General features: G+C 44.0%; 1 protein-coding gene and 1 pseudogene across 1 annotated transcript; both read left to right on the forward strand.

Moving 5' to 3' along the window:
* Nucleotides 1-5,312: 5,312 nt before the first annotated feature.
* LOC102426720 lies at nucleotides 5,313-6,235 on the forward strand (annotated as a pseudogene).
* A 2,539-nt stretch (nucleotides 6,236-8,774) lies between these two features.
* Nucleotides 8,775-9,428, forward strand: LOC102438422 (cytochrome c oxidase subunit 5A, mitochondrial). The gene has a single exon (XM_006093796.3). It carries the CDS (start codon nucleotides 8,810-8,812, stop codon nucleotides 9,266-9,268), a length of 459 nt encoding a protein of 152 aa, XP_006093858.1. The 5' UTR covers nucleotides 8,775-8,809; the 3' UTR covers nucleotides 9,269-9,428.
* Nucleotides 9,429-14,296: the final 4,868 nt, after the last annotated feature.

Genomic DNA, 14,296 nt, shown 5'->3' on the forward strand with positions numbered 1-14,296 from the left:
TCTAACCTCCCTCCAAGGCCTTCACCAACTTATTGTCTGTGTCCATGGGTTAGGCCAATGGTTGGCAAACCGTGGCTCGCGAGGCCCCTTGAATGTGGCTCTTCCACAAAATACCATGTGTGGGCGTGCACGTACAGTGCGATTGAAACTTTGTGGCCCATGAGCGGAAGTCGGTTTTCAGCCTGGGCAAGTCTATTTTGAAGAAGTGGGGTTAGAAGAAGTGGGGGTACGTTAGCTGAGGTCGACCCCTCAGATTGAGGACGTTTTTAGCAAAGGCCAGCTTAGGAGTACCCTAAGTAAGTTAATAACAATGAACCTACCTATATAGTTTAAGTTTAAAAAATTTGGCTCTCAAAAGAAAGTTCAATCATTTTACTGTTGATATTTGGCTCTGTTGACTAATGAGCTTGCCAACCACTGGGTTAGGCATACAAAGTCTTTGGTTGATTACCTCCCATTCACACACCTTCCCTGCCTTCCCTCAGAAATTCTACACTATGTTCCATGCTTCCATGTCTCTGGACCCACTTGTCATCAGTTTATTTTGTTACTTATAGTCAACATTTTGAGTGCAATTATATGATACATGTCTTTCTCTGACTGACTTATTTCATGTAGCATGATACTCTACAGGTTCCTCCATGCTGTCTCAAAGGGTAAGAGATTCTTCTATTTTACTGCTGCATAGTATACCATGGTATAAATGTACCACAGCTTTTTCATCCACTCATCTACTGATGGACACTCTGGCTATTTCCACATCTTAGCTGTTATCAAATATACTGCTATGAACATAGGAGTGCATACATTCTTTATGATTGGTGTTTTGGGTTTCTTAGGATATATTCCTAAAAATGGGATCACTGGGTCAAATGGCAATTCCATATTTAATTTATTGAGGAAACTCCATACTGTTTTCCATAATGGCTGCTGCAGTCGGCATTCCCACCAGCCGTGTTCTCCAAATCCTTGCTAGCACTTGTCATTTTTTGCTTTGTTGATGGTAGCCATTCTGACAGATATGAAGCGATACATCATTGTCATTTTGATTTGCATCTTTTTATGATCAGTGACTTTGAGCATTTTTTCATATGTCTCTTGGCCACCTGTATGTCCACTTTGGAAATGTTTCTATTTAGGTCCTTTGCCCATTATTTCATTGGATTGTTTGTCTTCCTTTTGCTATGTTGTATGACTTCCTTATATGTTTGGATCCTCAGCGGCCCTTAATCTGCTGTGTATTCCTTCCAATGTGTTCTTTATTTGTGTATGTCATTCTTTATTTCTGACTGTTCTTTTTTCATAGTTGCTATATGTTTTTTCACGCTGATGAGCATGTTTACCATCATTATTCTGAACTCTATATCAGATAAATTTCTTAATTTCATTTATAAATTTCCCATTTTATTTATCTCTTCTTCTAAAGAATTCTCTTCTTCTTTCATTTGAGAGCTGGTTTTTTGTTTCCCCATTTTGGCTGCCTGTTTGGATTTGTGCCTATGTAGTAGGTAAATCTGCTATGCCTCCCAATCACCAGTGCAGGACAGTGTCAAAGGCTGTTTCTGACTAATTAGATCAGGCCAAGACTCAAAGCCTCCAGAGACCTGCCTCTGCCTGCACACTAATTGGATTAAGTCTTGAGTAGCTCTCAGGCAATTGCCACAGAGTGGTGAGTGGTTTTACATCAGTGCTTCTACCTGGAGGCTAATTGCTATTCTCAGTCTCTTAATGGGCCTCAGAAACTCCACACCATGAGGTGAGGGGTTATCCAGTAGGGTGGGTCAACTGTCTTTCCAGCCAGGCAATGACTACCTATAGCAAAGGTCTGCCTGAGAGAGATGACCTCTGCAGTGTGAGGGAATTACTCAACACAGGAAAAAGGGTGTCTGCCTTCCAAGCTCTAAACCCAAAATCCCTAACCCTGGATTCTGCTCACACAGCTCCAGTACACTCTGCCCTCCCTCTGCTAGAGCACAAGGTGAATGGCTACAAACAAAATTTTGTGCATTGGCCCTTTAAGAGGGTGACTGCATTTCCAGTCATCTCTTCCTGGCAGACAACAACCCTGCTGCTTTACACAGCCAGATGTTACCTGAGCATCTTTCTCAGTTGTGGTCCTTTCTGCTAGCGGGCCCAGCTTGGGGGAGTTCTCAGTGGCAACACCCCACAGCTGGGATATCTTCCCAGAAATTCAGCTTCTGTCTGTGGGAGCCTGGCCTGCCCTTTCCTGACTCTGCCCCTTTTACCAGTCTCTATGCAGTCTCCGTTTTTCATCCTTGGTTATCAGGGCTCTCCCTATCTAGTCTTCACTCAATTATTCGGGGTATTGTTTTTTCATTTTAGTTGTAATTCCAGTTTGGTCCTGGGAGCATGTCAGTGTAGCTTCCACTTACTACCATGCAATTTTTTACCACCAAATTCCTTATCTTTAAAAAGAAACACAATACACATGGTTGTTGATGTTGATAAATCAAAAAGAGAAACCAAGAGCCAGAGGGAAAGGGAGCCCAGTGGTGAGACAAAGAGATGTGTCCTTCCAGGATGCAGCAGAGGGTAGAGAAGCTGGAGATGAAATTTGACGTCAAATGAAGAGAATTCATTTTTCTTATAGCCCCTTCATAGTTCCTTTTCCTGGAATATTTTCCTCTCCCACTGTGATTAGATCAACTTGTTATTACATCTCATTTATTTGATCTGTTGGCACCCCCCACTGGGTGTCATGTCTTAAAAATAATATCTCTCATCATAAATGCCATAAGGATGGAAGGTACATTATTTTAAAAGGTGGTTGTACAAATACAAATATTTATAAGAATTTAAATTTATGATTTTGGTAGCCCTAAAAAGTAATGTATGAAAGGTTACTAGAACTTGACTAGTGATTTCAAGGCATCAGACACCTGTGCTGTTTCAAATCACTGCTCCCCAGCCCTAGGGAGGTGACTTCATTCTCATGCAGGGCTCCCAGACTCATCTGCATTCCATCCAGAGGAGAAGAGGGGAAGGAAAGGCACAACCTAAAATTGGTTACATCACTTGTGCTCACCTCCCATTGGTTAAAACCTGGTCACATGATGTCATCAAATGGGAATGGAAACTGGGATTAGAATCCATTATCTCATCTAAAACTCTCAGAAATATTATGTGAGAGACAAGGAAATGGATATTTAGACCAACTAGCATTTCTATACCCTGATGTACTCTCACGTTCTGAGTTCACATGAAGATTTCACTCAGGTGCTCTACCCACAATGAGGCAGAGAACTGTGGGAAAGCCTCAGGCTGGGCTCCAGGAGGCCAGGGCTGGCATTGGACCTGCTGTTCACCCTGTGATCTCAGGAAAATCCTTTGGCTCTTTCAGCCTCAGCTTCTTCCTGAGTTAAAGGATGATATTATAACAGATGGTCTCTAAGGAACAAGTGCTCAATGCCGAGGATAAATAGTGAACAACAGCCAAGAAAAAAAGACAAAGCCCAGACAGGTCTAGTCATCATTATTGAGTTTTGAGTTTAAAAAGGGAGACAAGCCCTGGCAGGTTTGACTCAGTAGTTAGAGCAGCACCCACAGATGAGGGGTAGCGGGTTACATTCTTCTGGGGGAGCCTGTGCTGGCTGAACCAGGCAAGAATTGATGGAATTGGGTCTGTCCAGAGGGAAGAAGGAGCTCCTGGAATCTCTGATCTGTTCTCAGGTGGAATCCACCCCCGTCATCTACACTGAATAAGCTTCACTTCCTTGTTATTTACTAATTTGCCTAGTCTAACTTAATAAAACACGTGAGTTGCCATTTTAGGCTTGTCCCTGAGAATTACTTGATTCTTGCCCCACCATTCCCCTTGTGTACCGGACACACCAACTGGTAGTGGGCTACAGGGCGGGGGAAGGGCAAAGACTCTGACAGACCTGTGGATTCAGATCCAGGCTCTTCCACTTGTGCACGTGAGAACTGGAGCGTGTCATTCAACCTCCTTGTGCTTGTCTTTTCCTATGTGCCACATGGGAGTAGGCATAGTACAGACCTCATAGGGCTATTTGGACGATTAAAAGAGGTAGTACCATGTAAGCACTCATCAACTGCTACGCTTCACCTATTTGAGTTGATTTATGTTTTTCACCTAAATTCTTCAAGAGCTTCTCTCTTTTCATCCAAAGCCCTTTGTAAAATAGAACTAAGCACTTCTTAACTCCACCACCACCATGAGAATTCTCTTACACAAATGCTTTGATCTGCAAAGAAATCTCAACTCCAAATCACATGTACGGACATGGGTCGCTTTCCTATCACATGTATCATAGGAACTGGTTAATAATGCCCCTTCTGTATTTCTGTCTCAACTACCTCTATTCAAACCCTTGGCAATCTCTCTCTCTCCTTCCCAAAATGGCTTCTTTCTCCTCTAAAATGCAGAGAAATTTAATTCAGTCCTGAATCCTCTCCCACCTGGATAGGAGGTGTCTGGAGCCATAAAAAAATTCTTTCAAACACACAGAGCTTTGCACAGAATGAATACTTAGAAACAAATTTTCTTTTCATTACATATGTGCTTTTTGGTGGTGGCATTAAAAGTACTGACTTCTGTTTTACTAGTACATTTAAAAATTTATATTATATTAAATCCAAATTTTCTTCCTCATTGAGCCCCTCATTCATTCATTCATTCATTCATCTGTGGATTAAAGTTTGATTGACAGCCCCATTTTGTACCCACACACTTGGGCCCTGGGGAAACAACAATGGGAAGAGTAATCACTGTCTATCCTCATAGAGATGACACACTGGGACATTTCTAATGCAAGAGCTTTGGGTGTCCTCACTCTGTCCTAACAAGGGGTCTCATTCCCTTCATGAGCCTAAGTCATAACCTTTCTCCCTCCTGGGTAGACCACTCTCAGTCACTGAGATTGCCCTGGGGCTTCTGACAGCCTGCTGTCAAACAAAGTCTCTCTCCCAGAGCACAAGTATTAGGGAACTCAGGAACCTGCTGTCATCCACAGGACCTGTGCAGACTCTTCTCCTCCTGCCTCCAGGGCACCTGTCATGGGCTCCAGAGGTTGGACATAGAGGGTCCATGTTGCAGGAGAAACAGCCCAGAGAACTGGGTTTAAATTCATGATCAAGGACTTCAAGACCGTGTGGTTCAGGAAGAATCTTAATCTCTGGAAGCCTCCATTCACCACAGACAGGGTGGCCATGAGGGTCAGTGGTCATAAAGCAAGTGCTCAAGTCTTGTTTTGTTCCCAGGCCCACAACTGCAGCCTTTCTGAGCACGGATATGAATGTCACAGCCTGGGAGACCAACCTCACACCAAACAATGGAAGTGACCAGGCCTTTCATCAACATTATACAGTTCATAATCCTGCAATTACTGACAATCATCGTGGCCCTGGTGGGACTGGCAGGCAACGCGGTGGTGCTCTGGCTGCTGGGCTTCCGCATGCACAGGAACGCCTTCTCTGTCTACATCCTCAACCTGGCGGGGACTGACTTTCTCTTCCTCTGCTACCGATTTATACATGGTCTAGTTTTCAACTTTGATTTTGTGGTTAGAGTAATTAACAGATTTCTCTCGCCTGTGTCAATCTTTGCTTCCATCTCAGGCCTGAGCCTTCTCAGGGTCATCAGCACTGAGCGCTGCATGTCTGTCCTGTGGCCCATCTGGTACTGTTGCCGCCGCCCCAGACACATGTCCACCGTCATGTGTGCCCTGCTGTGGGCCCTGTCCCTGCTTCTGAGCATGCTGGAAGGGAACTACTGTGCCTTCCTTAGTTGGAATGTGCAATATGTTTGGTGCTGACTGTTGGATTTCATCACTGTGTCCCGGCTGATTTTGTTATTTGTGCTTCTCTCTGGCTCTAGTTTGGCCCTGAAGACCAGACTGCTGTGTGGCTCCCACCGGGTGCCGCCCACCAGGCTCTACATGACTGTCGTGATCACAATGCTGGTCTTCCTCCTCTGTGGCCTACCCTTCCGCATCTACTGTTCCTCTTATTCTGGTTTGATGCCTTGTCTCATCTTGACCAGTTTGTCGTACCCCTGTCCTGTGTCAACAGCTGTGCCAACCCGATCATTTACTTCTTCGTTGGCTCCTACAGGCAGGGATGGTGGAAGCAGAGACACACCCTGAGGATGATTCTCCAGAGGGCTCTATAGGACACTCCTGAGGTGGATGAATCTGGAGAAAGCCTTCCTAGGGAAACCCTGTACATGTCAGGAAGCAGTCTGGGGCAGGGATGAGATCCTCTGCCCTGATCAGTTTGAAGTAACTTCCAGACTCAATATTGCCCTGCCAGGCTTGGAAAGTATCTAGTCTTCTCCCAGACTCAGCCCCAAAATGCTTTAGTGATTCCCCAATCTCTTCAAATAGGTTGTTTTTAATCTGGCTATTCTAGTTTTTCTCAGAGAAAGCATTAGTCCCAACATTATACCCCTCCATGGTTCTTGACATTACCAATATATTTCTCATGTGATCTGAATTTCTTGAATGCTTTTTCTTTACAATCTTCATTGCAACAGAAAGAATCCCTGTCCAAATCAGACAAATCCAGGTCTGAAGTCCTGGTCCTGCAGCTCTCCTCTCCAAGCCTCAGTTCATTCATTGTAAAATGCAGTGAAATCATCTGCTCATGGTGGGGGATAAATTAGAAAACAGATGAAAAGGACTCAGCCAGGTGCCAAATAGGACTAAACTAGAGGCCCAGTGCACAAAATTCATGCACGGGGGTGGGGGTTCCTAAGCCCAGCCTGCACTCTCTCCAAACTGGGACCCATCAGAAGATGTGCAACTGCCATCCTGCTCACTTGCCAACACGCCTGATCACCCTTACTGGCCCCCCTACCAGCCTGATTATCCCTAACTGCCCCCCTCTCATCGGCCCGGTCACCCTGAACTGCCCCCCCGCAACCATGGTCACCCCTTACTGCCCCCCCTGCCTGCCTGGTTGCCATCAACAGCCCCCCTCTGCCTGCCTGCTTGCCCCACGCAGCCTGCTGCTCAGTCGTTTGGTTGTCCCTCACTAACTCCCCTGCCAGCCTTGTCGCCCCACTCAGTGTGTTCAGTCGCCCCTGGCTCTTTATATATATAGATATTTAATAAACATCAGCGGTTAATACATGTGATGCCTCTAATATATTATTGATTTCTGAGGTAATATTTAATATGTTTTAAAAAAGAATCCCTGTTCAAAGCAATAAATAGTCATTCAGAAATTGTTCTACCTGATTGGATAGAAAAAGAAGATTTCCTATGTTTTTCTCAAACTATAGGCCCTTTAGATTTATGGTTACTGCTGTGGTTGAGGGCATTCTACAGGGTAAAAGCTTAAGTAAATGAGTTGGCCCACCTCTAATCTCATTGGGTTGTCTGGGTTTAGGGAAAATGATATCCTTAGATAAGCACAGTCCAGGAAATTGGGCCTGTGAAAAGTCCTCTGATAGCATTTGTCCACAGCATCTTCTCTGCCTGGATCACTGCCTGGCACAGTATAGGCACACAGTAGAGTTGGGTAAACTCAGAAATGAGTGAATAAGTTTCTCACGTTGTTCAAATGCTTCATAGTTAATTTTCTAAGGAAATGCTATGTAACTCAGTTTGGCTGCTGCATGGGCACATGGAAGCTATCATGGGAGCTAAAGCTGAAAACACTGGTTGTCCCACATCATGTGAAAGAAATCTAGCTATCAGATGTCGTGAGGAGAGGGAGAGGTGACAAGTAGTTCATGTGATGTTCTAAATTTTTTATCTGTTAAAAGGGAACACAGTATACACAGTTGTTGATATCGATAAGTCACAACAAGAAATGAGGTTTCATTACACAAAGCTATAAAATAAGTTTAAAAGAGTTAAAATGGGAACTGTAAACATCGGTTGCTATTGGTGATTGAGTTTACATTTTTATTTTGTATACTCATGTGTCCTCTGAAATAAATTAATGTGCATACATTACTCCTGGGAGTAAATGGAAATAGATCAGATGAGCCAGACCATGCAAAGCCCTGCATGCCAAGCAAAATCTCTTTAGATATGCAAGCTGACGTTGCCTATTGGGTGGGCTGCCTGCACAGGCCCACAGTGGGCAGTGAAAGGCTCCAGTTCAGCCTATCCTCACTGGAGGGGGACCAGATGGGGTAAGATAGGGAGAGGAAGAGATAAGTCATTGACCTTAGGGCAAGTGAGAAGCACCTCGTGAGGCCCTTGTCTCACATCTTCAGAATCTCATTTGCCAGTGCCCCTTGTGCAGGAAGTCACAGAGCCTGCCCAGCATCTTAATAAGCCTCTCTTGGTCATCAGGTTCCACTCCTGCTCCTGCAGACACCTCCTATCCAGGGGTAGGAGAGCATTCTCTGGTGTTTGGCACTCTGTGGAAAGCTCTTCTACTCACCACCTTCAACTAGAAGATGGTGCTCAGGTAAGAATCAGTTCAGACCTATCTTTGTTTTCTCCCTTTTAGTTCATATGGTCACGACTGCATCTTGGGGTGGAGTGTTCAAGGAGCCATGGGCACCCATGAAGGAGAGTCCAGAGACATGAAGCTCCATCAGGGAAGCTTTGGGTGCTGGTAGGTTAGGCTGTGAGGACGCAGGTCCTTTCTCCTTCACATACATTGTTTTCAAACCTGAATTGTTAATAACCTCAGGTTTCACACATTACCTTGCTGATCAATGAGTTTGTTTATTTGTTTGTTATATGCATCTATCTTTCTTGTTCCAGCAATAAACACAAGGCACAAAAAATAGAACAATTTAAGAGATTTTAATAAAAAGACTGTGGGGCTTCTCTTCAGCTTCAGCCTGCGCGCCGCCATCGCCGTTATGCTGGGTGCCGCTCTCCGCCGCTGCGCTGTAGCAGCGGCCGCAGCCTCCCGAGCCAGCTCTCGAGGCCTCCTGCACCCCGCACCGGCCCCCGGCCCCGCCGCGGGTATCCAGTCAGTTCGCTGCTACTCCCATGGGTCACATGAGACAGATGAGGAATTTGATGCTCGCTGGGTGACATACTTCAACAAGCCAGATATTGATGCCTGGGAATTGCGTAAAGGGATGAACACGCTTGTTGGCTATGATCTGGTTCCAGAACCCAAAATCATTGATGCTGCTTTGCGGGCATGCAGACGGTTAAATGATTTTGCTAGTGCTGTTCGCATCCTAGAGGTTGTTAAGGACAAAGCAGGACCGCATAAGGAAATCTACCCTTATGTCATCCAGGAACTTAGACCAACTTTAAATGAACTGGGAATCTCCACTCCAGAGGAACTGGGCCTTGACAAAGTATAAATCCCATCGATAGGATTCCCAAGGATTTACTGATAATACTACTTGAGTGTAAACAATCACCTGGAAATACTGATGATAACATATTACCTTATTTGAACAAGTTTTCCTTTATTGAGTACCAAACCATGTAATGGTAACTTGAATTTTAATAAAAATTGTTCCAGCAATAAACACAAGAAAAAAAAAAAAAAAAAAAAAAAAAAAAAAAAAAAAAAAGACTGTGAATGAAGAGTGAGCAGGACTAAGGAAAATCATTAGAGGACACGGAGGCCCCTGAAGATAAATCATAATAGGGAGCTATTGCCATTGGGCGTCCTTAAGAGTAAAGGGAAAGATAAGTTGCCAGAACATAGGGATGGCTGTGGCTGTAGCAGTGGGTGTCACTAAGACCAAAAAAAGTGTCCACAGACAGGGGCTGTATCCTTAATTAGAGTAACATCACCATGGCAAACTCAGAGCCTAACAGCAGACATGTAAGGATTTAAAACCTCAATCACCCTCCTCCTGTCCTCCAATCAGCAGTCAGTTTTATATTTTCCTGAGAGCAACCAGGAGCCAGAGGGAAAGGGAGCCCAGTAGTGAGGCAAAGATGTGTCCTCCAGGGTACAGCAGAGGTAAGAGAAGCTGGAAATGCAATTTGATATCAAATGAAGGGAATCTATTTTTCTTATAGCCTCTTCTTAGTTCTTTTTCCTAGGACTTTTTCTCTCTCACTGTGATTAGATCACTTGTTATTACATCTCTTTTATTTGATCTGTTGGCACCCCCGTACTGGGTGTCACTTCTTTGAAATAATATCTATCATCATAAATGCCTTGAGGATGGGACATACATTATTTTTCAAGGTGGTTGTATACAAATATTTTTAAGAATTTAAATTTATGATTTTGGTAGCCCTAGAAAGTAAAGCAAGAGAGGTTACTAGAACTTGACTGGTGATTTCAAGGCATCAGACACCTGTGCTCTTTCAAATCACTGCTCCCCAGCCCTAGAGAGGTGACTTCATTTTCATGCAGCGCTCCTGAAGTCATCAGCATTCCAATCAGAGAAGAGGGGAAAGAAAGGCACAACCTAAAATTGGTTACATCACTTGTGCTCACCTCCCATTGGCTACCACCTGGTCACATGGTGCCACCAAATGGGAATGGAAACTGGAATTAGAATCCATTTTCTGGTCTAAAACTCAGAACTATTATGTGAGAAAGAAGGAAACGGGTATTTAGACCAACTAGCATTTCTACACCCTGAAGCTCTCTCATGTTCTGAGCTCACATGAAGATTTCGCTCAGGTGCTGATCCCACAATGAGGCGGAGAACAGTGGGAAAGCCTCAGGCTGGGCTCCAGGAGGCCAGGGCTGGCATTGGACCTGCTGTTCACCCTGTGATCTCAGGGAAATCCTTTGGCTCTTTCAGCCTCAGCTTCTTCTTGAGTTAAAGGATGATATTATAGCAGATGGTCTCTAAGGAACATGTGCTCAAAGCCGAGGATACAATAGTGAACAACAACAACAAAAAAGACAAAATACTGCGTATCTAGTCATCATTAATAAGTTTTGAGTTTAAAAAGGGAGACGGCCTAGCAGGTTTGACTCAGTGGTTAGAGCAGCACCCACAGACTGAGGGGTAGTGGGTTAGATTCTACTGGGGGAGCCTGCGCTGGCGGAACCAGGCAAGACTCTACTGATTGGGTTTGTCCAGAGGGAAGAAGGAGCTCCTGGAATCTCTGTTCTGTTTGCAGCTGGATTCCACCCACTTCATCTACACTGGATAACCTTCATTTCCTTGTTATTTGTGAAATTTGCCTAGTCTAGTTTAATAAAACACACTAGTGAGTTGCCATTTGAGATTTGTCCCTGAGAGTTACTTGCTTCCTGCCCACCACGCCACATGTGTACGGACACACCACCTGGTAGTGGGGCTGCAGGACAGGGGAAGGCCGAACACTCTGACACAGACCTGTGGGATCAGATCCAGGCTCTTCCACTTGTGCACGTGAGAACTGGAGCATGTCATTCAACCTCCTTGTGCTTGTCTTTTCCCATATGCCAGATGGGTATAGGCATAGTACTGGCCTCATAGGGCTATTTGAGGATTAAAAGAGGTAATACCATGTAAGCACTCATCAGCTGCTACTGTTCACCTATGTGTGAGTTGGTGTATGTTTCTCACCTAAATTCTGCAAGAGCTTCTCTCTTTTCATCCAAAGCCCTTTGTAAAATAGAGCTAAGCACTTCTTAACTCCACCACCACCACCACGAGAATTCTCTTATTTTTTTTTAAATATATTTTATTCTCTACTCCAAACCACATGGAGTGATGATAAATGACTTTTCTATTACACATATCATCAGAAAAGCACTTAATAACCCCATTTTTTATTTTTATTTTACTTTATTGTTTAAAGTATTACAGATAGTAGTACATATGTCTCCTTTTCCCCCCCATTGACCTTCCCCCAGCCTCCCAGACCCCCATGCTCTCACCCCACCCCCCAGTGTCTTGTGTCCATTGGTTATGCTTATATGCATGCATACAATTCCTTTGGTTGATCTCTTACCTCCCTCACCCCCCAAAACTCCCCAGTCTTCCTACTGTAATTTGACAGTCTGTTCCATGCTTCTCTGCCTCTGTATCTATCTTTTTGTTCATCAGGTTATAATGTTCTTTATTATCCATAAATGAGTGAGATCATGTGGTGTTTTTCTTTCACTTCCTGGCTTATTTCACTTAGCATAATGCTCTCCAGCTCCATCCATACTGCTGCCAATGGTAAGAATTCCTTCTTTTTTATATCAGCACTAGTAGCCCAGTGCACGAAATTCATGCACATTAAAAGGGAATTAATTGCCCTAACCGGTTTGGCTCAGTGGATAGAGCATTGGCCTGTGGACTCCAGGGTTCTGGGTTCGATTCCAGTCAAGGGCATGTACCTTGGTTGCGGGCACATCCCCAGTGGGGAGTGTGCAGGAGGCAGCTGTTTGATGTTTCTCTCTCATCGATGTTTCTAACTCTCTATCCCTCTCCCTTCCTGTCTGTAAAAAATCAATAAATATATTTTTTAAAAGGGAATTAATTGGCAGAGATATTTTAGCATTGCCATTTACCCTTTCTCTATAATAGAAATGTGAAAGATGAAAGGAAATTAGTAAAATGTATATGAAAATAACATAAATTTATTAATAAATAAACAGTAACAAAAGGATATAACAACAACTGAGGCATGATATAAAAATGACAAAAACATGATATGAAAACAACAAAAACATGATATAAAAACAAGTGATGCAAACAATGACTGATAAAGTGATTAAACTTATTCTAATATCTCCCTGTACACCACATTAAGAGTGAAAACACTTTCAGAGTGCTTGACTAATTTCCCTTGGGATGAAGTACTTAGAACTTTAACTGTAACATTACATGCTCTTTAAACTCAAGAGAAAGCAACATAGAACTGACCATGTGCAAAAATGGGTTTCGGTAGGAACATGCCTACTCTGTCTAGAGTTTGTCCCTGTGATTTATTGCCGTAAGTGTTTCCCTCCACGTCCTGCGTGGTTCAGGGTTCGGGTCTGGAAGTGGAGCCGCACACAAATGAAATAGAAAAGACACAAGATAATTTGGGAATATGGGGGACCAGGCGAGCAAGTCCAACTCAGGGAGAAGGACTTCCACTGTGCTCAGGCCTCACCAAGCTTTTATAGTGAGAGGTAAACAAGGTAGTGACTACCATAGTTACACAGTTCTTGTGAGTTTCACTTGTTTTGACCATGGTTACACTTCCTGCACTTCCTCATCCCATTAGCTTTCCCAGATAAGATCTAGGGAGTGTTATAAGGTCAAGCCTAATTATGCTAAGAGGACTGTGCCCTTTAAGCTAGGATTTGTTTGTGACTTTGCCAGTAGGCCAGTCTGAGGCTTAACCCTATATCAGTTTCCCACAATTTATCAATAGTCATCACAAATGCTGCCATCACGGGAAACCGTCGTTGAATCCATTTAAATGGGAGGTCAGTGTCAGATGGGGACAAATTAATTCTTGGAATCAGAACAGCCTCTCCCTCTGCAGATCCTGTTAATACTTCAGCTTCGATAATGTTAGGTCGTAATCTTTTGATAATAAATCTGGTACCATTACAAAGACCCCATTTACTATTGAGATTTCTCAATATCATGATGATTGCACCCATTTTCAATTTATTTTATGACACGGCATTCCCGAAGGAGTAATACTATTCAGAAATTCGATGGGGAAATTTTCCTTTGTTTCTTTGTTATGGGGTGGGGCCACAACATTAGTAACAAAGAAACAGAATTAAGACTTTATTGTGCAGAGCCGCTACAGTGTTTTAGACAGGTTCAAGCCTTGGACTGATGAGAGGGCACAGTCCTCTCATTGCCACGTGCAAGTCCCAGATTGGAAGGCAGGGCCCTCCCAGCACAATTATAGCCAACAGCTGTAGTTGTAACCTTGAACCTATGGTCTGAACACGTGGCCCCACGTGCCTGAGTGATGTGGGCTTGAAAGAGTTCAGGTGCATGTAGTTGAGTAGGATTGAAACTCAGGAGAATGTTTGTAAACATCTTGGTCACGTCCTTACTTTGCCTCCTAGCATCTGCTATAAAATAAAGGCATGGCTGTGGGCGTGGTCGCTGTCTCTCAGAGAAGCAGCATCCCACCGAGACCCAGCATTCATTCTCTTGTCTGTCTTTTCTAAGCCTTTCAGCCGCCCCACTCAGGTTCACCCCGTGCTGGCACGGCACACTTTAGAAAGATCTGCCTCCATGCTCCCAGGGCAGGTTCCTGCCTCAAACTCTGCCCTTACAGGAAACAGCTCCGGGAAACAACTTGGGGGAGGGCACAGCCATTACCAAGACAACCCCTGTAGGACTCACTTTCTTCTGCTCGGTCACGGCTGTTCATCTGTATGTGACGAACACCACCCTGGTTTTTATATAAGTAGATAGTATTGCATTGTGTAGATGGACCATAGTTTTCTAATCCACTCATCTGTTGATGGGCATTAA

Source organism: Myotis lucifugus, unplaced genomic scaffold (assembly GCF_000147115.1).
Source record: "Myotis lucifugus unplaced genomic scaffold, Myoluc2.0 scaffold_124, whole genome shotgun sequence".
Classification (NCBI taxonomy): Eukaryota; Metazoa; Chordata; class Mammalia; order Chiroptera; family Vespertilionidae; genus Myotis; species Myotis lucifugus.